This window comes from Brassica napus, chromosome A2, assembly GCF_020379485.1.
Source record: "Brassica napus cultivar Da-Ae chromosome A2, Da-Ae, whole genome shotgun sequence".
Classification (NCBI taxonomy): Eukaryota; Viridiplantae; Streptophyta; class Magnoliopsida; order Brassicales; family Brassicaceae; genus Brassica; species Brassica napus.
The window spans coordinates 6,317,870-6,344,202 of record NC_063435.1 but is presented as its reverse complement, the minus strand read 5'-3'; the positions used below and the strand labels follow the sequence as shown (position 1 = coordinate 6,344,202).

The 26,333-nt window shown below is 32.5% G+C and overlaps 4 protein-coding genes and 1 long non-coding RNA gene across 8 annotated transcripts; 2 read left to right on the top strand and 3 right to left on the bottom strand.

The window, feature by feature from the left end:
* Positions 1-207: 207 nt before the first annotated feature.
* LOC106390623 (WD repeat-containing protein 44) lies at positions 208-3,875 on the bottom strand. Its single transcript, XM_013831131.3, has 6 exons — positions 3,544-3,875; positions 2,158-3,163; positions 1,998-2,088; positions 1,624-1,913; positions 1,436-1,529; positions 208-1,360 (listed from the first exon to the last, which is right to left on the bottom strand). Exons 2-6 carry the CDS (start codon positions 3,088-3,090, stop codon positions 867-869), a joined length of 1,902 nt encoding a protein of 633 aa, XP_013686585.1. The 5' UTR covers positions 3,091-3,163; positions 3,544-3,875; the 3' UTR covers positions 208-866.
* Positions 3,876-6,704: 2,829 nt separating this feature from the next.
* LOC125584038 lies at positions 6,705-7,869 on the bottom strand. Its single transcript, XR_007321050.1, has 2 exons — positions 7,293-7,869; positions 6,705-7,176 (listed from the first exon to the last, which is right to left on the bottom strand). It is a non-coding gene; the product is annotated as an uncharacterized LOC125584038 (long non-coding RNA).
* Positions 7,870-16,823: 8,954 nt separating this feature from the next.
* LOC106418847 (oligopeptide transporter 8-like) lies at positions 16,824-20,048 on the top strand. The gene is made up of 5 exons (XM_048751810.1): positions 16,824-17,543; positions 17,637-17,734; positions 17,811-18,642; positions 18,714-18,896; positions 19,339-20,048. Exons 1-5 carry the CDS (start codon positions 17,049-17,051, stop codon positions 19,951-19,953), a joined length of 2,223 nt encoding a protein of 740 aa, XP_048607767.1. The 5' UTR covers positions 16,824-17,048; the 3' UTR covers positions 19,954-20,048.
* A 65-nt stretch (positions 20,049-20,113) lies between these two features.
* Positions 20,114-22,538, bottom strand: LOC106390638 (vacuolar protein sorting-associated protein 26A). Of its 3 annotated transcripts, none has more exons than XM_013831149.3 (12): positions 22,420-22,538; positions 22,140-22,175; positions 21,961-22,035; positions 21,804-21,878; positions 21,636-21,708; positions 21,504-21,548; positions 21,300-21,411; positions 21,155-21,221; positions 21,013-21,057; positions 20,834-20,889; positions 20,569-20,744; positions 20,114-20,486 (listed from the first exon to the last, which is right to left on the bottom strand). In XM_013831149.3, the coding sequence occupies exons 2-12, from the start codon at positions 22,140-22,142 to the stop codon at positions 20,305-20,307; spliced, it is 909 nt and encodes a 302-aa protein (XP_013686603.1). In that variant the 5' UTR covers positions 22,143-22,175; positions 22,420-22,538; the 3' UTR covers positions 20,114-20,304. The 3 variants fall into 3 exon arrangements, with proteins under 3 accessions (XP_013686603.1, XP_013686611.1, XP_048607773.1); XM_013831157.3 differs by having other exon boundaries at positions 22,140-22,177; positions 22,433-22,489; XM_048751816.1 differs by having other exon boundaries at positions 22,140-22,245; positions 22,420-22,478.
* A 2,267-nt stretch (positions 22,539-24,805) lies between these two features.
* On the top strand, positions 24,806-25,972 carry LOC106390655 (cytochrome b5-like). 2 transcript variants are annotated; one of them, XM_013831165.3, is made up of 4 exons: positions 24,806-24,936; positions 25,062-25,160; positions 25,394-25,460; positions 25,544-25,972. In XM_013831165.3, the coding sequence occupies exons 2-4, from the start codon at positions 25,074-25,076 to the stop codon at positions 25,792-25,794; spliced, it is 405 nt and encodes a 134-aa protein (XP_013686619.1). In that variant the 5' UTR covers positions 24,806-24,936; positions 25,062-25,073; the 3' UTR covers positions 25,795-25,972. The 2 variants fall into 2 exon arrangements, with proteins under 2 accessions (XP_013686619.1, XP_048607765.1); XM_048751808.1 differs by having other exon boundaries at positions 24,898-24,958.
* Positions 25,973-26,333: the final 361 nt, after the last annotated feature.

Below are 26,333 nucleotides of genomic sequence, written 5' to 3'. Positions count from 1 at the left end.
TACATACTATTCAAGCCTTTACTGTTATGTAACTATACAACATCACAATTTTTAATGCAAATAAATCAACTGAGCTTTGATTATCAAAATTACAGTAGACGTATAATTCTGTAAATTATTTTAGTTTGTATACTTATATAATTCTTCAATTATTTATATTACTAAGACCATATATCTAGGTAGTGAACATTTTGGAAAATATCTGAATCGGTAAAAGTTGAAATCATATTAACTTTTTAAAGAAGTTGTGATGTATACAATCATTTACAAATATAAAAACCTGAGCCTCTCGAGGTGGAGGGAACTAACAATCAATTAATTCTTCTCTAATCAAATCTGTATGAAGCTAAAATAAACTCAACTACTCACTAGAATTAAATACACTGAATCAACAAATGGGTAACAAACAAAACCTTAACTACCGTTAGAAGTTTCATATCAAAAGGGATATCAAGGAGATATCTCTTCCATGGAGGAGGATTTTTTCTGTGGAAGTAACATCAACATCTTTCACCTTCAACCACTCCTTTACCATGATTACTTTGGACCCCACAATCGTGTGACAGAACCGTACTCTTTGAAACCATCTCCAACCGCCACTTACTGCCAAAGAAAAAGAAACATATGTTCCTTGTCATCTCATGTGTCTATATCAACCGATGGAAAAATCTCCCACTGACCCCTTCTTGAAAGATCTTCTACAGGATCATAATCTGGATGCACTTGCTTTTGAATCTCTTTCTTTACTATTGAGCAACAGCATAAGTCTGAGAAAGTGGATCTAGGTTTCTTTCGGACCTACCATAGCCCCCAAAAACCTGCCAGAACCATGTGCATAAGGAACAATGGCATCTGGTTTTGTTTTCTCAAGCTGTATTCACAGGCAAGCCGTAGTTCTGAAATGTTCTGATCCGTCCGTCCCAACCACCTGTGACAATGACCATACCCCAAGCTAGAGAGCTATTCGTTGCTCTCTGGTACGAGGACTTGAGAAACTTGTAGTGAGATGCACTCATTGTGGACGAGGAAAGAGGATTTGCAGGTAAGTTTTCCTCTGGCCACGTCGCGCTTCCTTTGGGGATTGATCCAGGGACAAATCCTTCATTGATAGATAAGCAAGAGGGTGAAGAAAACGGGAGAGTTGCGTTGTGGTCTGAGAATCCACACCAGGTTGCTGCAACTGATGCATTGGTGGAGAAACGTTCAAAGGATCGAATCTTTTTGGTTTGAGAAGAAGAAGAAGAATCTGATTCATCTCCATTGCTCCATATATATACATTGGAGTCCTCACAAGCTGACACAATGTGCTTTCCATCAGACGTAAGAGACGCTGATGTGAGGCTTCTCGTCTTGCAAACACCTAAACAGAGATTAATTTAGTATCAATCACAGAGATATTCAAAAGAACATGAACGTTGTAAGGTACACAACATACCTTTGTATTTTCTGACAACATCGTTGCCTTGGAGAATTCTGACTTTGGAATCTGCAGAAACAACCAGGACTTTGCTCTGATCTTGTGGTAAAAACTGGAGAAACAAACATGCATATAGATTTGTTAAGACCACACAACCATCAAGAGAAGTAAACAAATCATCAAGACAAATAAAGAGAGAACATTACCTGAAAACCAGTTATACGTTTATTAGAAGACTTCTTTTTGCTAAGCAAATGTATCTGAGAGTCCAATTCTAAATAGTCTCCAGACATGTTAAAGAATCTGCAGCTTCCACTCAGAGAACCAATGATTCCTCCCTTTCCATCCGGACGATAACACACTGCGGATATAATGTCTTTGAGATCAACCCAATCAACAACACTGCAACCAGAAATGTCCCATATTCGAACTTTCCCATCAACTGAACCACTCATGAAGTAGTTCTCATTAACCGGGTTGAACTGAACAGACGTCACTGCAAAAGAAGAAGAAGAAGATAATGTCAGATCAATGTAGTAATTAACTGAGATTCTGTATTCACCAAGAAGAAGAAGCATACCATAACTATTGTGAGTGAAAACTCCAAGACAATCGTTGCTACCAACTTGCCATAGACGAACAGTTTTATCCATTGACGCTGAGAGAAGACACTACAGTAACAAAATGCCTCAGTTTCTTTAATAATAAAAGATAAATGCAAAGTGTTTTTGAAAGCTTACGTTATCCATTGACCATGAGATGTCCAAGACTTCACCAGTGTGGCCGCGGAACTCATGTAAAGGCTTCTCCATTATCCGGAAAGCTTTAGGAGGGAAGACGACACAGGCTGAATCTGATGTTTTCTTGAAGCTTTCTGTCGTCTTGTTTGGTTTCTCTTCATCTAACAAAACAGGTTTCAACTGGGAATGATCGTTTACCTCGAAGTAGATACAAGAAGGGTTAAGGCAATCCCTTGGTGGTCTAGATCTCTTATCCTCAATGACTTTCCAAACGCGCACAATCCCATCTTCACCAGAGCTTGCGAGATACTTCCCATCGCTGCTAAATTTCATAGCCGAGATGTAACCGTTGTGAGCTTTAATGTCTTGGCTCTGATAAAGAGCTGAAAGCTCTTTGGTCTGTTTCTTACAATGCTTGACCTTAACTCTTGAGATCACATCGCCATAGTTAGATGAAGAAGAAGCTCTGATCTTTGTATAATCCGCGGAACATCCAAAAGAGCGCAGCCTGGTGAACCATCCCTTCTTGATATTCCGCTGCTTCTCTGTTTCCTTCAATGGGCAACACCTGGAACCAGAAGATGATGCCATTGAAGAGCTTTCCCTTCTCGTTACATCGCATCCACCAAAACTTTTGTCCACTCTCAGAGATAATTCCTCAGAGGAAGAGACCTGACTAGAAGAAGAGCTGAATCCTCCAGAACTCTGCTCAGCTTCAACACAATTCTCTGAAGCTCCATCAGACTCAAACTTGATAGGTTGAGAAAGATCTTCTTGGACTCCCATCCACTGCAAGAACTTCCTCCGCCGCTCCACAACACTTCCAGGTGAATCACTCCATACATCAAAACCACTTGGATTCGATGCCATCATCATCTCTTCTTCCTTGGCATCAAAGAACTGCAAATCTTCCTCTTCAGACAAGTAATCCATCAAGTTTTCTCCTTGAACGTTTGTTCAATCCTCACCTGCCAGTTTTGCTTCCAACCAATCAAACCTGCAATGGCTTTTATATACACACAACACAAATTTAGAAATAAAATAATAAAGAAAAGAATTTTATAAAATAGGCAATCACAGAGTTCCAGAAAATGAGTTTAGAAATAAATCAAAAGAGCTAAAAAACAAACTCAATCCAAAACCCATTGAATCTAGTCCTCTCCTCTCTTTCTCTCTCTTAGGCATTTCAACAAACAGCTTACGTAGTCAAACCACAAAACCATCAAAAGAACAAGTTTTTAAAAGCACACAGAGAAGTTGAATAAGCAGTGGAAAGTGAAAGATCTCATTTTTAGATCCTAAGAAACAAATCCACAACGAGAAAAATGCGTCAGCACGAGCTTCATCGATCGAAGCAACTAAAAATGATTTAAAAAAATTGCGTACGTGGGTTGGTTCGTCTTGACTAGGTTACTTCGAAACTGGAACAAACACACTCCGAAGAAGCAGCAGCGATGGTAGACATAAAGACTATGTGAAGTATTTCTATGGTGATTGGTGAAGAGACCAGAACAGAGAGAAAAGAGAAAAAGTACAATTATATTTATTTATTTAATTATTTATGTGAAGGAAGGATCAAAGGTTTTTTTATTGAACTATGCGAAGAAAGAGACAGTAAGCCTAAGTTACAAAAAAGAAAGAGACAGTAAGGAAGAAGATGGATTTGTCCGAAGAAGGGAAAGGAGTTTTCGAGAGAGAGACACGAATCTTTGTGTGTGACCGTTTGATTTTGATTTTGCCTTTATTTAACTTCTCTGTCTTTTTCGTACCGTTAATTATTCGTTAATTAATCTGTTAACCCACACGGGCATATTTTGTAGTAATATATTTGACAGCACGTTTATTTTACGTGTTTGGGGTAATAAATTAGTTACCGAATCATTCAGATTCGAAAACAGATTACAATCGGACACGCTGGTGGTTTAAGCATAAGCATTGGTTGAAACTCGATTAGAGGAGAGTTTATACAATGTCTCAGCATAAAAAAAACCATATTTTCCATCTAAAAGTTATTTGAACCGAAAACTTAAACACCTCATAATTAACAGAAACATAAATTACTAGCTATAAGGGAGGAAGTACTTCCTCATAGCAACTTCATTGAAAATTTTTCTAATGTAAGTACCTTGCACAAAAAAAAAGTAATAATATAAAGATAAATAAGTACTCAAATGTTCATAAATATACTTCAATAAAATATTTTTGGTTAGAATTCTCAATATTTGAGGTACTCATTCATTTTCTTATAATTATTTCTTTCAAATTTTGGTGAGATACCTATAAAAGAGTATTTGAAAACACATATATTTTGTTATATTAAAAATATATTAATATATTATAATTTAATATATGATTAATTAAAATAATAAATTAAGTAAAATTATTGATTATTTAAAAGGATAAAATAAAGATTATATATGTAAAATCACACTGAAAATATAAAATTATATTCTTTTGAACTAAAAATAATATCACTTATTCACATTAAAACAACACGTTTATTTTATTACTTATGTACTGTAGTTAGTTTTGTTTTAATGTTTTACACTAATGTTTCAATTATATAGTTTTAACTAGGATTTTTGAAAGATCACTGTTACAAATTTAAAAATATTTTTTTCACATTTCTATTCATTTCTTATCGATTAATTAAACTTATATATATATGTGTGTATATATATATATTATAAATAATTAAATATAAAATAATATATTTCGAATCATTTTAATATATTTTAACCTGAAACTATATATAAAGAATCTGTTTTTGAATTGGTTTTTCAAGAAAGAAAGTTTTATATTGACTGAAATTTGAAGTTGTTGTAATATATGTAAAGATTATCTATAACCAAATACAACAAAGTTGTATGCGATACAAAAAAAAAAAAGGATAATGATGATATATGTATTGTTCTTAACTATTTTTGTTGTCAACATATTGTTCTTAACTTTAGTCGTATTCATCTGCACTCGACTTTTTTTTGGTTGAAATCGACTTTTTTTTCTTATTTCTTTACACCAGCAAGGATTACTGAGGGGTAGATACAAATCATCAAATAATTACATTTGTCTTCTGATTGTTTATTTTCTATCAGCCTCGTCTTCTGATTTTACTTTCAATCAAATAATAATCAGTTGCGTTCAAAATAATAATAACTAGATGATAGTCTGTACCTTGTGTGAATTAATATATATCCAAACAATTCTAATTTTAACATATTTTTATTTCATTTTAAGTTATTTAATTAATTTAAAAAATTAATCAGAAAATATAATTTGTCTTTTTATTACAATGAAACTTAGGTAATAATTATCATGAATATAAATACAATATTTATTAAATAATCACTAAAATTATTTAAAAACTAAAAATTAAAATTTTATTTATTAAAACTAATGATTTAACCTAAAATCATGGAATGTGACAAATAAGTTTCTAAAAATTAATAAAATATGACAAATATGTAAATAACATGGCAAATAAAAAAATAACATAAAATTTTGGAGAATATAAAAACTAACAATTCAAAGTTTTATTTATTAAAACTCAATCTAACATCATGGAATATATGACAAATAAACTTCTAAATATAATAAACATGAAAAATAAGTAAAATAACATGATAAATAAGTAAAATAACCAAAAATTATGAAGAACAGTAAACAAAAACAAAATCATAATAATATAGATATATGTTAATAATAATAATAATAATCATATTTTTTATGCGTAGATGTCTCTTTAATTTTGTAGTTTAAAAACATTTGTGGTACATGCTTTGTTGGAGCCCACATACCTGCATGATGACTACGCGGCATGTTCCCTGTTCGCTTTCCCTTTGATCAGATTCGAACTGTAGTCCTTTGATCTTAATTATCTGTCACATTAACTACTTAATCTCCAGTTGTTTGATCCCTTAATAATTCGCTTTATAGTATGTATTCTTTTTCACATCTTTTTATTTTTATCTGGCTTTAATACTCTCTGATTGCTTGGCAGCGCACATGGAATATTTGTTACTCTTCAGGCCGTAATCATAGAAATCTAAGATTAAAATAAATGGTATACAAGAGAGTTTTGGTCACGGTTTAATTATAAATCTTATTTTATTATTAAATTTTACAACTCTGGTCGCTGTAATTTTAGGTGATCTTAACTTAACTTAAACCAGCAATGATCATAATAGTCTTTTCAGAACCAAAAGCCGACAAGTTGAAATTCTTCCAAATCCATAAACCGGTAAAGAACATATTTCTCCCAAAACCAAACAGAGAAAAAAAAAACAAATGAACACTAAACAACGCATTACGGACAAAGCCTAAAAACACAGAGAATATGGAAGAGAATACTTAGAGCATGTCCATTGGTTAGAACTTTTGATGGGTTCTAACCATTAGTTTAATTGTTAAATGTGTACTTTATGAAGTTAAGAACCCTTATGGATATAATTAGTTTTGAGAAGGTCCAATGGGAGAACCCCATTGAAGTTCTTCATTTTTTTTTAACTTCTCTTCTTCAATGCTTATGAGAAAAATGAAACATGTTCTCATAAAAAACAAACCTTTGAATCACAATGATAGATCAACTAGCAATTTTGACCAATTGTAGATAAACCCTATTCATATACCAAGTCAACAACAACAACAAAGCTATGATCAGGAGGTAGACTATGTTCCCTGAGATTATTCAAATGTGAATCATAATGATACCTTGTAACCAATGATCCTGTGGTGATCATGTTGTTGGTTTATAGTAGTTGAATTGCCTCCTTTGTTATTGTAATGCGAAGGTAACACCGGAGAAAGATTCGAAGAAGCAGCAGAAAACCAATGCAGTAGTGTCGCCACTAGAGTTCTGGCGCAACCAAGCCAACCGTGTATTCTCCAACTTTCTCCAAATCATCAACACGCGACTCCAAGCCAACCGTGTATTCTCCAACTTGCTCTGGTGTATTGTTGGCTTCAGCTAAAACTATCTTCACCACAAGCCCTATCATCTCATCGTCATCTTCTCCTTCTCTGCCAAGTTCCAAAATTTCAAGAATCTAACTTCAGTTCTTCTTCTATATTTAATTACATGATTCATAAAATACAGAGGCTGTGCTATATATATGTGGAGATATGGAGTCTTGTACCTGTAAACATATCCAGGGAGGTTTCCAACTTTCTTCATAGCTCCTCTCCATGGCTGTATCTCCTTGTCCTAAAATCTTTTGGCGTGTGTTTCAAAGTCCACAACGAGATGACCGTTCTGTTTGAGTACGTGAGAGGGATCCACCTTGTAAAAGATTGGTATCATGGAACGATCAAGCAATGAGCTCAGATCACAGAGCTTAGCTAACTCCTCAAGGCACCAGTGAGAGTCAGCGTGACGAGGTGAGAAGACGACTAAGGAGGCCGCAGAGTCTTCTATCCGTGTGACGAGGCTTGGATTGATCTCTTCCCCTCGTTCCATGCCTTCGTTGTCGTGGAAGACACAGACTTTCTCCTTCTCGTGGAGAACGTCGTAGAGACGCTTTCAATAGAACGGCAGCCTCCATCTCCCGAGCTTCTTCCTCCATCTCCAACTGTTAATTAATTTCGTGAGAAACATCAACGACGAGATCCCCGAAGAGAGAGAGACAGGAAAATTTATTACCCAATATTAAAGTGACACGTAGGGGTTCTAATCAGTTCTACAAATGCCATATTTAACACCGGTTCTATGTGTTTAACTCATTTTTTATTTATTTTTATTTTGTTTTTTTTTTAGAACCCTTTCCTAAAACCTCCGATGGAGGTGGTCTTAGACTTCAATTTCGTGAATCCGGCACCGATATTCAGTGGCGGAGCTGCCGCTTGGTGGGAATTGTCATATAATCCATATGAATATCAAAATAATAACTTTATTGTATTTTACAGAACAGTTACTGAAAAATTAATTTATTGACTTGTATAACATATGTTTATTATGCATTTAACCCCTGTAAAAAGTTGAGCAGGCTCCGCTACTGCCGATAATCGCAATTTCAAGAGAAGAACTAAACAAACTCCAACTTACATGTTGATCCATCCTATAGGATACCTTTTTACTAGGATAACATCCTATAGGCCGACAAGATTGAAACGAATTGTACTACAGATTAACCAAAATATATTTAAGTTTTCAATTAAGGTTTTCTTTTTATTAAATAAAAAGATCATAGTAATATCATCAACATGATTGGCTACTGAAGGCCGTCATGGCTGAGCAAAGCATGCATGTCTTCATGTTTAAGCAAAAGCAAACAAGTAGAAATGAGTATTAATGCAATAATTAATAGTAGTACTGTGATAAAATACTACCTATAAAGTTTTTCTTTTTATTTGGAAACGTACTACCTATATAGTTGCAAAGGCAGGTTACCTGGGTTCAAGCAGGTCTGTTGTCCCGTTTACATATTTTGTAATTATTTATTTCAACTCTTATTACTATTATTATTGTTTTTTTTGGTAAACTATTATTATTATTATTATTATTGTTATTATTTTTATTATTGTTGTTGTTGTTGTTATTGTTACTTATCTTGGTTAAACAAGAGATCTTCAAGATTTTTTGATAATAATGATGTTATTATACATGCATCAATATATTATAATACACATAGGGCCATATGGGCAACTTGGTTTTCTCCTTCATCGTCCTCCAAGCAGAGCTCTTCCGGGATTACTGTATTAAATATAATAAAAATTTCTGACCTAAAACATATATATTGATTTTTCCTTGCAAGTACCTTTTTGTTAAAGGGTTTAGAAAAATTGAACTATTTTTCAATTTGTGCGTGTCATCTTTGAGCAAAGGCTTTGCTATAGGTCCCGAAGGGACAAGTTGCAAGTACCTTATTATATAGTATATGTTTTGTAGTTTGAATAGTTTTGTTTTCCTAGTAGTTCTTTTTCATGTTGAGTCAATGCACTTGATATCTGGCAGTTGGCACGATGATTGAACCAATGAGAAAACAAAGAAGCATCAAATATGGAGGATAAGTAAGATATATTGATCGGTTATCTGAACCAATTAGTGATCCAAGATCAAGAATTTAACCTGGCCAGAACAAATGAGCTGTGGAGCAGATCGATCACCATTAACAAATCAGCATGATCGGTCATGTTGGCGTATCATCTTAAATAGTTGACATGTTAGTTTTCATCATTTCAATTGTTGACGCGGTTTGGTTCGTCAACCCGGCCCAAACCAAATATATATTTCGAGATACTCTAAACCATTGTTTTTACTTCTTAAGATATCCGTAGTGGAAGTTTTTCAACATAACTATTTCATCAAAAGTAATAATTAACAAGATGTAGCATCTATAATGTGCAGAGGTGGCTTGACAGATAGGTATACTATAAATAATTAATTCAATTGCAAATAAGGAGTCATGTTTTTTTTTCTTTTTGCAAAAAAAACAACAGGTTAAATTATATGTTAATAACGCACGACCAGTGATCGTATATTTATATTTATAATCATAGGACTTTTTGTCATCTATAATCATAGGAATTATATACTCATGATACTACCTTTTTATATAGGTATATCGAGTTAAGAATCTTTTTTTTTGGTTAAGAATCTTCTTCTTCTTTTTGGTCCAAAAGCTTTCATAGAGTGGACGCACTTCATTGCTTTGGTTGTTGAAACGTTGATATTTTTCGAACATGTTCGTCAAACCCAACCAGATTCTCCTAATCTTACCAGCTTCATTATTACCTCATCATAGTTCTGTCTAATCTAATTAGTTTCACTTCCAATTTAAAATTTTATTTATTTCGCTAGAACGACTAAAATATTTTTAGTTAAGATCATGGCATATGATTTATCAACGTGAGTAATTTATAAAACAATATCGGATAATTCTAATTATACCACAAATTTGATATCATTTTTTCAGATTTACCTTAAAAACAATCATTTTCATAAATACAATAAATTTGTGATGAAAGCAAATTCAAGTAACATTTTAAATCATTTATAAATATTTAATAATCATTTATAAAAGTCTATAATCCAACCCACCCTTTAAATATTAAACCCTAAACGATAATCACTAAACTCTAAATCTAAATTATATTTTTTGATTGAATATTTTTAAAAAGCGATAGCTAACTTATGGTATTTCAAATAAATTTTTAAACAATATATAGTTTCCAATTTGTCTTCTATTTCTAAGAAAGATCATGTCTAAGTATTTTTTGTTGGTGACAAATTTAGTTTTTATAGACAAGAAAAAATAGCATTGTGGTTTAACTGTAGCTAGTAACTACTCCCTCTGTTTTATTTTAGTTGTCGTTTTAGACTTGTACACACATACTAAAAAATATATATATTTAATTTTATATATTTCTAAATAGAAACATTATTACCTATATATATAACCACATTTCAACCAATATTAAAATAAGTTCAAATATTAAGTTAATAAATTTGCATCAAAAATAGAGAACGACACTTATTTTGAAGGAAAAACATAATTTACAATGACAATTAAATTGAAACGAATTAAGTAATAACTTAATGCTTTTTATTTTCTTTTGGTACAATGAGTAACAATTTAATACTTGTCGGAAGTGTGGCATTTAATGGTCAGTGATTTTAAGTGGCATTTTGATAGTTCAGATGAACCTTCATTGCAGCGTTTAATAGAGATACAAGAATCATAGTGTACTAGATTAATATCTGCGTCTTCCGCGGGATTAACATTATATATAAAAAAATTTGTATGTATTATATATTTTTACATATTATGAAATAATAAATATATATCAATAACTAAAAGTCAGTAACTATTACAGATAATTAAATTGATGCAAACATATAAATTAATTTTATTAATCCAAACAATAATTATTTTTATTTGATAGGATATATAATTAAATTTAAATGATATTAGCATACATAGTATATTTTTAATATTAATGTTTATTAAATAATTTTTTCTATTCAATGATTTTTTGATCATTTGTATCTTTTATAACAAAAATTTTAAATTACTGATAACAAAAAGTTTATTGTGGGATTAACAGTTTTAGTAATTTATATTTTTTTTTACAAATTAAGTTGTCAATGTTTGTTCAAAGCTTTTATCAAAAACAAAATAAAAAGTAAATTTTGGAATTTAAATATTTATGTATTTTATATGGTATATAGTTTAATTTAAAATTATATATATATATATTACTCTTAATAATTAATTAAATTAGACTTTTAACTTATATGATTTTGTAATCATTTTTATTTTATCATAACACAAATTTTAAACCATGGATCACAAAATTTGAATGTGAGACTTTTAACAGTTTTAGTAATTTATTGTGATTTAAAAAAATTTAAAATATAACATATATAGAAAAATCTAATTTTTATTATATGGTTAATGTGGTTGTTTAATTTATTTTAATAGTATAAAATTAAACAAATATGATAGAAGATAAACTAATTTTTATTAAATTATTTATTATTCAAAATTATTAATTGCAATATATATACTTTAACTATATTAGGTAATTTCATAACTTTTATTTAAAAAAATAAGAAAGAACATTAATAATGAATTTATGGTTAGTTTAATAAAAAGTTTATTATATAAGTTTATTATATAATTAGATGTACCAATGTATTTCTCTAGTGATTTAAGAATTAACCTAATGATGACACGTGACAAAAAAAAAAGTTGTAATGTTTTTCAATTAATATGTACGAGATGCATGATCTAATAGTCAAGCAGATATAGATATAGAGATCTATATATATGTTTATCATAGCAAATATATATAGAAGGAAGCGTAATGTTGCGATCAAAGATGTAATGAAACTGTAGTTCGGAGTTTCTGTCTTTAAAATCTTATAAACGAAATGAGTCTAGGGGTGATTAACCGTAATTCACTCTGCCGACATTTTAATAAAACTAATAAAATATTAAGTGATATGCTTAATTATCTGGCCACCGCTTTATATTAATGTTTTTATACTTGTTTATAAACAAGATGTATATTCTTTCAAACTAGAAAATAATATTTTAAATTATCTAGAGATAGTTAGGCAAATTATGTTATTAGTACGTAATTATAAATTAATTAATATATTCTCTTGTTGTGTGAACATAATTAATTATAAAACTAGATTTTGACCCGTGCAACCGCACGGGTGTTTGTTTTCACTTTTCTATACATAAATTATTGTTTTAGAACATAAGTGGTATATATTTTAATGTTAATCATATACTTAAATATTTATATAACTATTTCAAATACAATAATTTTATAATTTATATGTTATAATTAATTAATTGTTTAAACCTTATGTATTTGCCACTTCTTATTATATATTTATCTTATTGTATTTGCATTTAGTTATTAAGCAAATTAATATATTCATGAGAAAATATATTTAAAAAATATTTTGTATTTAATTTATGCTAAATTCTGACCCGTATTTCAAAACTGGATTTCTTTTTACCAATATTTTTATGCTTATTCATTTTAGATAATTATTATTGTATATATAAAAGTGTAAGATATGTTAATTTTAGACATGTATTATATAGTTTGTTAATTTTAAGCCGTTCTATCATCATATTATATTTTAAATAAATAGTTTATATTTATGAAAATAAAATTTATAAATTTATCAATTGAATATAATTTTTTCATATTTATTTTAGTATATTAATTATATTTTAACATGATAATGACTATAAAAGTAGATAAAATATGATATAATTTATTTATTTTCAGTTCTAAACGATAACTTAAAATACATTAAGTTATTGTTTAAATATTACATAGATTTATTAGAATTTTTAAAATATAATATATAAATACATATTATATTTAAAATGAAAATATATTATGATTAAAGTAGTTACAAAGATTTTATATTATTAACTTTAAAGAAATACATGTTAATTTTTATACATGTATTATATAGTTTGATAATGTTAACCCATCTTACCAACATATTAGATTTTATTTTGGAACATAAATATTTTATAATTACGAAAATAAAATATATAAATATATAAATTTAATACAATTTTATTATATTCAGCTCAATATAGTAATTTTATTTTAATATGATTGATTATGATTATATAATAACTAAAATATTATAGTTTTTTTTATTTTTCATTTTATATAACTGAATATATTAATGTATAATAATATTTTAAACTAATTTCGAAATTAGTGAAAATATTTAAATATAATTTCGAAAATGAAGATCTTGTAAAAATCTTTTTAAACAGATTTGTTAGAATTTTAAAATAAATATATTTATATTTAAAATGAAAAGATATCAAAAGATACTATGATTAAAATATTTTAAAAATTATATTTATTATTAGTCTGAATTAAAATATAGTATGAATTTTTATGAATAGGTCCATTAGGTCCATTTTTTTAAAAAATCACACATGAATCAAGGTTGTGACTTCTGTTTTAATATATAAGATAATATGCGACCCTTACCCGGAAAATTGGGTCAAAAATTTACGTATGATTGTATATGTCCATCATGGACCATCGATAATCTTATTCTGGTGAAAGCGGCATATAGCCATATACCAAGAAAAGAACAGATGAAACTAAAGATTCTTTTAAGAGAAAGATCATTCACTTGGTAGAAATTCAGACGGAATCATTGAAGATGATTTATTCAGCTTCCAACAGCTTGATCCAAGAACGAATTAACAATCTTGTCTTTGGGATAAATTTAAATTTATTAATTTTATTAACATTTTGATTAACTTTTGTGGGGCGGTATCAAAAAAACAAATGTCTTTTTTTTGTGTTGCCACGTGTCGGTCCTCTGTCCCTGGCGATGCCGAAATGTTAATTCCCCAGTGACCGGGATTCGAACCCAGGTGACGGTACTCACAGCTGTAAACCCTTTACCACTAGAGCTAGAAGCCCCAGTTAAAAAAAAAATGTCATTTGGTCGGGTTAGCCCATCCATCCAACTCTTCTTCTTCACAGCTTCGTATGTTGATCTCAAGATTGTGAAGTAATTGAGGAACAAGGATGAGAGGATTGCAGATTTGGAGACCCTAAATGGGAAGCCCAAGTTCAAATGGCGGCAAATCAGGTTCAAGTGGCAAAAATTAAGAAGATGAACCAGATTATGATGGGCAAGATGAAGCAATTGTTTCCAAATAACTTTAGGTTTTTCTAACTTTTAAAACTTTTAAATATTTTTTTTCTTTTATAAAACTTTATGTAGTATTTTAAATTTATAATATTAATTTCAAGTTTAGATTTTTTTAAAAAAAAATTATTTTAGGTTTCTATTTTTTTTTAAACATACATTGGAAAATTCCTGGCAAATTTTACCTGTCGGAACATTTTTTACCAATGAAAACTGTTTGTTAGGAATTTTTTTGACATACACTAGGCATGGGCATTCGGGGTCCCAATCGGGTTTCGGTTTTATCCATTCGGGTTTCGGTTTTTTGGGTTTATCAAAATCAACCCCATTCGGGTTATATAAAAGTTCGGTTCGGGACCGGTTCGGGTTCTATCGGGTTCGGGTCGGGGTTAGTAAATCTTCAAAGAACCGGTATAACCCATTGTACTTTCGGGTTCGGGTCCCAATCGGTTCTTCGGTTTAAAAATACCTGATTTGTACCTATTTTGTAACTAAAACATAAATAAAATCGGTTTTTCGAATTTAAAATACATGATTTGTACATATTTTAATAGCCAAAACATAAGTAAAATTGATTCAAAAATAAGAAAAAACATCAAACGTGATCATTCAAAATCAAGCGAAAGATAAACATAGTTAGTGATATAAAGAAAACCATATAAATGAAATCATAAAACAAAAAATAAGTTCTCATGAAATGAGAAACATTATTCAATAAAAACAAAACCAAAATCTAAAAACTTCAGGCATCAACCGCCACATTCCACCATCAACCTTCATTTGATGTAACAGATAATTATTTTAGAAGTTCAATAATATCTTAAAGTATTTTGGATACATATTAAGAATTAAGATCATATTTGGTAGAAGTTTTTTTGTGATTTTAAATGTTTCGGGTTCTATCGGATATCCATTTAGGTCCGGGTTCGGTTCGGATAATACCCATAACCCAAAATACCAAAAAACAGGATCCATTCGGTATTTATGTCGGGTTCGGATCGGTTCGGATTCATTTTTATCGGATCGGGTTCGGTTCGGATTTTCGGGTTCGGTTTATTTGCCCAGCCCTAACATACACTTCATTTGTAGAAATAATATCCCAAAATTTCATTGAAATATATTTTTGACAACTGTTTTCGTCGGTATTTCACGAGGATGTGTCAGTTGAAGTTCGTATAATGGTCCGACGAAATCTTGACAAAAAAATTCCCAACTTGTTAAAATTGACAAATATTTTTGTCAGAAATTCGCCGTGAATTATTTTTTCTGAAGAAATTGTCCATAGAAAACAACGTGAAAAATATAATTTTAAGAACTAATCAGTCCATCTGAACATGTCATTGGTAAATTTCACTGTTAACTGACACCATTTCGGTTCAAAGCATGTTAAAAATATTTAAATATCTCTTTTCTTTAATACTAGGTAACACATTACATTATTATATAATCTTTAATTACGCGTTCACGTTGATGATCAATTACCTGCAACATATGCGATATTGATGAACAACTCCACAAATAAAGATTCTACGATAAAGCTCTACCTGAAACACTTGTATGTACGACATCCTCGATGAACATGCTCTCTTTGCAGCAAATGACCACAACGAACGGCCTCTGCAACCTACGATAAGCTTCGCATTATATCATCTGCAAAAAATTGTATAATCTAGAATTCAAACTCCAAACATGGGTGTAAAAACATTTAAACTTTAACAGTAGATTACAGCTCTTCCACATTTAAAATATATCTGGTTATGCAATTTAGATTATTTATTAAAATATATCTGGTTGTTCGAAAAAAGATTACTTATTAGTGTATAAATGTTTTAGTAGGTACTAGGTATTAGGTTGATATAGTTTGTGCATTCATTTTCTCAGTGACCTATAATGCGGAAACGAATAAGCCATACTCCCGGATGCATCAGCATGACTCGGGGCCTCAGGCTCTCACATTCGTCCAAGACCTCATCTCCTAGAAACATGTACTTGTCCTAAAGAGTCACTGGATCAAAATTTTAAGATTCTCTTACAAAGAATCAAACATTTATGATTCTATACAAAGAATTAAATATTTAATATGATAAAAATTCAAATATTTAGTTCAATAAAATGAATCAATATTTAAGATTCGATGAAAGCTACATGTAAATCAATATTTGGATCATCACAAATTTTCGAACTAAAACTAAGCTTTTATACGTCTATCTCTGCAGCTTATTTAATAATTTGGCACATATGAAACATATAATTTAAGACTTTTTAACCAAAACTAAACATTTTCCCTCAGCAAATTCAGGGATATATTTCCTTATATTTTATGTTATAGTCAATGATAATCAAAGGCCAAATTGGAATGTAATCCTAATTCCGAATCATACTTCCTTTAGTGGAAATATCACTAAAGATATAATACCAAAGTTAATGCAAAACATTAATTTCAAACAAATCTCTAACTCAATCAGGATCCCAAATCAGACACAACTTGAGGAAGACAGCTCTTCTGTATGTGAATATGTTTCATTAACTAATTTATAGGTATCTCCTCTATGTATATGATGATATTCATGAATGTGAGCGTGTGTGTACGTATTTGCATATTTAAAAGAGAACCTCAAGAACAGTTACATAAATAAACACAATCACACAACCACTTAACTTCCGCTTTATCTTATCTTATGCATAGCAGATAGACAAACCAGCATACTAGTTTTTCTGTTCTTGAAGACCAATGAGAGACAACATCACAGAGATGAGATCTGATTCTGAATCGGACTATGATCCTTACGGCGACGATGAGATGAGTATAGTTCCACAAGTGGAACTAACGGTGCCTAAAACAGACGATCCAACTTCACCGACGGTTACATTCAGGATGTGGGTTTTGGGCATAACCGCTTGTGTCCTCTTGTCATTTCTCAACCAGTTCTTTTGGTACAGAACCAATCCTTTGACCATCTCATCTGTGTCGGCTCAGATTGCTGTTGTTCCCATTGGTCATCTCATGGCTAGGGTTCTTCCGACAAGGATATTCTTCGAAGGGACGCGGTGGTCTTTCACTATGAATCCTGGCCCGTTTAGTACAAAAGAACATGTTCTTATAACCGTGTTCGCAAACTCAGGCTCAGGAGCTGTTTACGCCAGTCACATTCTTAGTGCTGTTAAGCTTTATTACAAGAGACGGCTTGATTTCATTCCTGCTTTACTCGTTATGATCACAACTCAGGTAAAAAAAATTAATAATTAATTTCTATGTTTTAAAATTTAATGATCTGAAGAAAAAACAACTAAGTGTTTATTATGTTTCTTGACGTGCAAGGTATTGGGATTTGGTTGGGCTGGTTTGTATAGGAAGCATCTAGTTGAACCTGGTGAGATGTGGTGGCCAAGCAATCTCGTTCAAGTGTCTCTCTTCAGGTAGCGATAATGATTCCTTGTCAATCACGCTATCTTTTATATATAAGCATCAGAATTTAACTTTGATCATATGCAGAGCCTTGCATGAGAAGGAGAAGAGATCAGAATGGGGAGTTACTAGAAACCAGTTCTTCGTTATCACACTAATCGCCAGCTTCTCCTACTATCTTCTCCCAGGCTATCTCTTCACTCTCTTGACCACCATCTCTTGGTTATGTTGGATTAGCCCTAAATCTATTTTAGTAAACCAGCTCGGTTCAGGGTCAGCTGGTCTTGGTATCGGTTCCTTTGGTTTAGACTGGTCAACCATCGCTTCTTACCTTGGAAGTCCACTCGCTAGCCCGTTCTTTGCCACAGCAAACATCGCGGTCGGATACTTTATTGTGATGTACGTAATCACACCTCTATGCTACTATCTGGACTTCTTCGACGCCAAGACCTTCCCAATCTACTCAGGTAAACTCTTTGTAGCAAACGGGCAAGAATACAACGTGACGAGCATCATCAATGACGAGTTCCGCCTTGATCACAAGGCTTACGCGGAGACAGGACCAGTCCACATGAGCACTTTCTTTGCTGTTACCTACGGGTTAGGTTTCGCTACCTTGACTGCTAGTGTTGTCCATGTTTTTCTTTTCTACGGAAAAGATCTTTGGAACCAAACCAAAGGAGCTCTACGTAAGGACAAGAAAATGGATATACATACAAAGATCATGAAGAGAAACTACAAGGAGGTTCCGCTATGGTGGTTTCTGTCGATTTTCGTAGTGAATATTGCTGTGATTGTCTTCATATGTGTTTTCTATGAGAAACAGATTCAGCTTCCCTGGTGGGGAGCTTTCTTGGCTTGTTTGATAGCTTTATTCTTCACTCCTCTTGTTGGTGTGATCATGGCCACTACTAACCAGGTAAGGTTTTTATCTTTATTTTTAACAACCGGTTATGGTGATATTAAACCGGAGTTTTTCTTTTGTTGTAGGCTCCAGGTTTGAATATTATTACTGAATACATCATTGGGTATGCATATCCAGAGAGACCTGTTGCTAACATATGCTTCAAGACTTACGGATACATCAGCATGTCCCAGTCTTTGACGTTCCTCGCTGATTTGAAGCTTGGTTCTTACATGAAGATCCCACCAAGAACCATGTTTATGGCACAGGTTAGTTTTAATATTCCAACATACAATATGTTGTAATCTTACTAGAACTGTCACTTTTGATCTTTAGGGTTTAAGCCTTGTCCATAAACGAACCTGTGGTATAAATATAATCTAACCAAATAAAAGTGGCGAGGCCTGACGAGTTCGAACGGTCTGTACAGTGGTGGGTTTAGTTTAGCCCACGGCAGGGGCCGTAGTCATAGCGAGATAAAACATTCGCCTATGACCTCTAAAATATTAGTAATTAATATGTATATATCTTTAGATCTCGGAATGATTAAGAAAAGCATATATATATTTTATTTTATTTTGGTCAAATGAAAAACATTTATTAGTATTGTTTCTAGCCCCCATTAATTTCAGGGCCAAACGGTCCAGGCCATGGATTGGTTTTCTCAAAAGCATAACATTTTGACAAATTTATTGCTGTTGTGTTTCACAGGTTGTAGGAACTTTAGTAGCAGTGTTCGTCTACGCATTGACAGCATGGTGGCTAATGGCCGAGATCCCAAACCTCTGCGACACATCTCTCCTTCCACCAGAAAGTCAATGGACGTGCCCAACGGATAGAGTCTTCTTCGACGCATCAGTAATATGGGGACTTGTAGGACCAAGAAGAATGTTTGGTGATCTTGGAGAATATTCAAGCATAAACTGGTTCTTCCTAGGAGGTGCAATAGCTCCAACACTGGTCTACCTAGCCACTAGAGTCTTCCCAAACAAGAAATGGATCTCAAGCATTCACATGCCAGTTCTGATTGGAGCTACTGCTATTATGCCACCAGCTACTGCGGTTAACTTCACTAGCTGGCTCGTTATGGCGTTTGTGTTTGGACACTTTTTGTTCAAGTACAAAACAGAATGGTGGCAGAGGTACAACTATGTTCTGTCTGGAGGGATGGATGCAGGGACTGGGTTCATGTCTGTGCTTTTGTTTCTTGCGTTGCAGCGTAGTGACATAATGCTTGATTGGTGGGGAAACACTGGTGAAGGCTGTCCTGTTGCTAAATGCCCAACTGCTAAAGGTGTGGTTGTTCATGGGTGTCCTGTTTTCTAGACCATTTAGGTTTGTACTTAAGTGCAGTCTTAAGTTTAATTTGGTTATGTTTTGTTAAAGTATTCTTTTTAATACATTTTCCATTACAGTGTTGGTTATATGTTTTTTTATATTTCTGTATTGTTTCTATAAATAAAATTGCTTATTTGTGGATGATAGATTGGAAAAGAGTTGCTAGTTTTCTTACATGGAATCCAAACAACATTAATGGGTCAATGAACAAACTTACATGACTTAACTTCATAACTCCACCAAGTCCCCAACCAATTGCATACAGAAAGTGTTAGAAAAAGGCTTTACAAAGTTCTGAAAAAAAATCTCATTGCTCTCTTTTCTTTCCTTTTGTAAACATCAAGATGACTCATCCTTGAGCCTGTACAAGGTGATTTCTTGCTGCTTGAAGTAACGGCGATCCTCTTCGTCAACCAGCACAAGATTCAGATAATACTTGACACTGAATTTGTTGTTTATGTTCTTATGCGTTGGCGTCAGATCGTAAGGTGTCAAGAACAGTCTTACAGGTATCGACTCGCCTGCACAATGACTCAACACTTTCTTGGTTATGAAACTAGCAATGAATTTGAGAACATGTGAGGAAATTATTTAGGCATATACCTCTAACGGGAGCACCATCCATTAACTCAAACTTGGCTAATGTTTCTGTCTCGACGTGAGTATTAGCTCCTGCTCCTGTTGATTCTCGCCGTCTGATCTCAAGATCCATATTCTTTATCTTGATTCTCACCAGAAGAAAGTATACTTTCCCGAGGATAACATCTTTCAGGTGATACCTGCATCCATAGCATAGGAATTAAATATTGTTTTTAAGTTTTTTCCTTATAAGTAGAGCTTGAAATAAATGAATATGAGACTGTCTTACTTGCTTTTATTGTACTCAAACTCGATATGCAGGCAGTCCTCGATTCCAACTTCCATCTGTACATCGAGTAAGGGTCCAAAGGAATTAAGCATATCTGATGCTAATAAGGGTTTAAGAGCAAATGGATTCAGTATGAACAGCGATAAAGAACCAGGAAACTGAGAGAGTTTGGACCTCACCTTGATGCTGTTATTGATTGGTGGTAATGGGGAATAGTTACGCACCTGTTTCACATTCATACGAGAGAACAAGCTATAAGTTTTATCTTAAATACTATGCGTCACAAGTCAAAGACATAGCAGAAATTTTGAAGAAGCATACCACAAAGTCCTGGTACTCCACGATGCTTCCAGCATAACCACGAGTAACTGTTACTTTCAGGACATACCTGAAGATAACAAAAACAAATGATGCAAAATTTAAAATTGTTTCTGATATGATGCCAAATACGAACATGATTAAATACCTTAGCCGCACATTCACGCCATTGTATGTCTCATATGGCATCTCAACGGTAGGAAATTCAAAAGGGTACGCCTTGTTTTCATATATTTCTCCAGGTACATCAAGCTCACGCACTGATACGAGAAGGAGTCAGCTACTAATAGTTAATAGACTATTTCACATAATAACATAACCATATCATAATAGAACCCTAAGAGTAACTCACCCAGGGAAGTGAAGTCATAGAAGTTCCCTCTGTCAAAGTACATTTCTGTCAAAAACAATATGAATGTCGTCAGTACAGACTAAGTTAGAAACATATAACAGAACCGAGATAACTGACAGAATAATTGCAGACCTATTTGACCAAGAAGCTCGACTTTAACACCATTGTGCTCCACTTTCTTCCCTTGATATGGTTCAATACAAACCTAAAGGAAAAAAAAAACTAAATTAAACCAATTCCATAAACCCTGAATAACTAAACATCCTGATGATGACTAGAGATGACAAGATAATAAATTACATTGCCAGCAATAGTTTCTTGACTATGGAAAAGTGGGTTCATAACCATTTGTCCATTATCTTTCTTAACCGGAACCTATAATAGCACAAGATAGATCAAGTAAGACAAAAAAAAAGAGAAGCAAAATAGATAAACTTAAAAAGAGGGAAGTGTGTACCTGTTTACGATTTTTGCCATCAGTAAACGTGATTGAGATATTACAAGCAGGCTTGAAAGCTCCACGAAGATAATTCTGTGATTTTAATCACAAAAACAAAGTGCTAAACTTGAGTTGATTTTACTAAGGCGGCTAGAGAAATCAAACAAGGGTCGAGAAAACTATTAACGAGCACTAACCATGATTCAGAAGATTCGATTCCAATCACAATGACCCTGTTCAGGAGCATAAGAATCCAATCACACAAGAGTAAACTCGAAAGAGCTTAGCTTTTTGAAGCTCGAGCTTTAGGGTCACGATTAAGTTAAGATCAATGGAGGATAGAGATAAACCCTAATCTCAATTCGTACGAAAGCAATCAAATGGGAAGGCAGACCAGATCACATGTGATGCTACAATGATGAGAGCGAGACTTGATTCAAGAAATTAGATTCGATTGAAAGCTTAGGAATCACGTACCTTAAGAATCGATCAAGCCGGCGAAGATTCTGACAGTTGTTTGGGGGTTGAAGACGACTGACAGACAGACAGAGTCACGGAACAAAACGAACCAAAAAAAAAATTCTATTAAAAAAAAGGCTTTTATCTCACGTTGGGCCAGAAAGCCCAGTGGTATTATTACTCATCAAAGGCCAGATGTGACATTGATATGAACAATACAACCTGGTTAACATTATGAGACTAACATTATTCTTTTTTTTTTTGTGCGACGAGACTAACATTATTCTAAATATGCCATTTTTATACGAAAAGAAGAAGAAACCCTTCAATAGGTCGAGGCCAAAGAACCGGAACAGAAGAACCGAATCAGAACCAAACTGAAGTAACCAAAATTTTTAAATATCTAAATGGTTTCTATATTTCTATATCTGAAATAACCAAATCGAGCCAAAACCGAACTGAGAATCAATCGGATACTCGAATACATAAAAATATTAATTATATATACATATAGCTTAACTAAATATATATTTTCATTTAAAATTTTATTAAAATTTCATATATACGACTATACGAGTATGTTGGCAAATTATGATCTGTTTCGCCATTTCCTCAAATTCGCAAAACTTTTATTTCTTTTTTGTCGTCAAAATTTTGGAAACAGCGCACTGAAACCACACGTCATAAACGGGAAATCGGCTAATTCCTACATCAACACAGTCCAGCGGTCCCGATCAGTACATAAACACATAAGCTGTGCAAATACATACATGAACACGTAGTTAATTCAAATATCATACACGAACTAACAAAATTCGGTTTTTGCATACATTGACCAATTATCCGTTAGTCAAACGTAACGGAATCTGAGCTGTCCGTTATATACCATTACGTGGCTTTTTACGTTTTTAAATAATGAATAAATTAATAAAAATAAAATAAAAGATGGTTACAAGGGGGAGTCGAACCCTGGTTTGAGATATACCCATCACAAGAAGAAACCATTGTGCCCTAGTGCCAGACCCAACCTACTGTTTATAGTCCCACTTGTTTCGTATTTATACAAATATTTCATTCACATATTTCTTTTTTTTTTCTTTCCATGTTTGACTTATCATCCAAATTGTTCCAAAACAAATTCAAATACTTTTTTGTTCTCTTTTTCCTTTTCTTGTGGAAAAAATCATTTTTTGTATATTCAAAACAATAAAATAAAATAATATATATTATTAAAAAGGATTACGTATGTTGGAATTGTCTTCTACCTTTATTATCTCTTTGTGAATTTCTATTTTTAAAAGATAATATTTACTTTTAATAATCAACCCGATAAACAAAATTTCAAATGTCCATTACAAGCTTAACTTGAACAAAACAAAACTAATTCAAATATTGCACGTCTAATTTCGTTCAACTACCACACCGGCGCGTTCCGCTAAACCGATCTATAATCCTTAGTAAAATCAATTCCCTTTTTGAACTAGTTCATTCTCTTGTTGAAATCTTTAATTTGCTTTTGTTTAAATTTTGAGTAAATTTTTTTTCAGTTTCCAGTAATTGTAAGAGAACGTTAGAAACATAAGGGTTTGCAAATAAACTCAAATTCAAACAAGAGGAAATAAAAAAATTTCAGCAAGAGAACGATCTTTCGATCTCTTTCTCACAAAAATATAGTAAAGCTAGAAATAACTTCAATGTATGTGACCCCTTTTTAATAATATATATTATTATTTTATTTTTTTGAATATATAAAAAGGTTATTTCTTCCACACAAAAAACAAAAAAATATTTGAATATTTTTTCATTTTGTTTGGATGATAAGTCTATTTTCTGAACAATTTGGATGATAAGGTCTACCACAAAAATATATATATATATATATATATGTGAATGAAATATTCATTAGGTATAAATAGGAAATCATTGGGAGTACAAATAATAAGTCTGCCTTGGCACAGTAGTTTAGCATGTGTTGGATATTGCTTAGACCCAGGTTCGATTCCCCCCTCTAACCATCTTTTAATTTTTTTATTAATTTATTCATTATTTAAAACTGTAAAAAGCCACGTAAGCAATATATAACGGACAACTCAGATTCCGTTACGTTTGACTAACGGATAATTGGTCAACGTATACAAAAACCAAATTTTGTTAATTCGTGTATGAAATTTGAATTAACTACGTGTTCATGTATGTATTTGTACAGCTTATGTGTTTATGTACTGATCGGGACCGCTGGACTGTGTTGATGTATGAATTAGCCGTTTTCCCCGTCATAAACTGTACCGTAAAACAAGATCTCGCCAAAGAAGTAAAATCAAATTCCAAATTGGTTTGCTTAAAAAGTCAAAGCCCAAATTGACCAATACTACCCCTGGTCAAATCTAAAACAAGCCAAACCCTTAAGCAAAAATCAAGGGTAGTTTAGTAACTACGCTCAGAAGTAGAACACAATTAAGTAGGTGAGGAACACCTGTTTCTTCCGTCTTTTGCTGATTACAGAGCCCCTCGAAGCTATCGAAACTGAATCTAAAAGTAAACTATTACGATCATCATCGTCTGTTTCCTTTTCTTCGATTTGAATCTATCATATTCATTTTGTATCTACTAATCTTGCTTATCGTAGATTTTGATTCGCTCTGATATGTTCTTGTTTGTAGATTTAAGGAGAGATGGCTTCAGACAAGAAGGTTCTAGGTTTCGAAGAAGTTTCACAACACAACAAAACCAAAGACTGTTGGCTTATTATCTCCGGCAAGGTTAGCTAGATCTCTTGTGTCTTTTTGTGACTTTGTCTGAGAAATCTCGGTCTAAACTCTAAATGGATTATCCACAAATTGAAGAGTTAGATGAACATAGGGTCTTTACAGCTTAGAAGCTTTTATGACATCACTCTGGATTTAGAATCTCAATCTTCAGTGTTTTTAGGTTTGTTATAAGCGAAACAGATATTGGTTTAGTGATTTTTACAATTACTTGAGCATATCGTTAGGTGTATGATGTGACCCCGTTCATGGATGATCATCCTGGAGGCGATGAAGTCTTGTTGTCCTCAACAGGTTTTTCAACAAAATTAATCTTAATGAGTTTCTCTCTGATCCAGTTGAATCCCTCCAGTGATATGTTTCTGTTGTTGTAACAGGGAAAGATGCTACGAATGACTTTGAAGACGTTGGACACAGCGACACCGCAAGGGACATGATGGAGAAGTACTACATCGGCGAGATCGATTCGTCTAGCGTTCCAAAAACAAGGACATACGTTGCACCTGCTCAACCCGCTTACAACCAAGACAAGACACCAGAGTTCATCATCAAGATTCTGCAGTTCCTTGTCCCGATCTTGATCTTGGGTCTCGCTCTTGTTGTCCGTCAATATACCAAGAAAGAGTAGAAAACAGAGGCTTTTGCATTTTTTGCTTGCCACTGGATAACTCTTTCTGATTTCTCTCTGTATTTGCAAAAAAAAAAAAACAGTTACTGTTGGTTGGTCCTAAGACTTCATCTATGTCCTTTTTAATGATTCTTGTTGAAACTACTACGAACCAATAATCAATTTGTTTGCTAGTCTCTTTGTGATCGTATGTTTGGTTTCTTTCTTTGTGTTGATTGAGATGTTTTCAACTCTGATGATCAAATAAAAAGGGTGCTTCTGTTTTTCAGCTACTCTAAAGTCTAAACTTAGAATAAGCATGTGGAAATTAGGTTCAGGTTCGGTTTAGTTTGGTAGAAAAATTGTAAATAAATCATACCAATTTATACCAAACCAAAACCATATCCAAATTTCGCATCAAACTAATCGAATTTAACCAAAATTACCCGAATGCTTAACCAAATTACACTAGAATCAAATCAAAAATTTAGAATTTCAATTCATTTTGGTAGAAATTTTAAATCAAACCAAACCGAATTAACCAAACTAAATGTATAAAC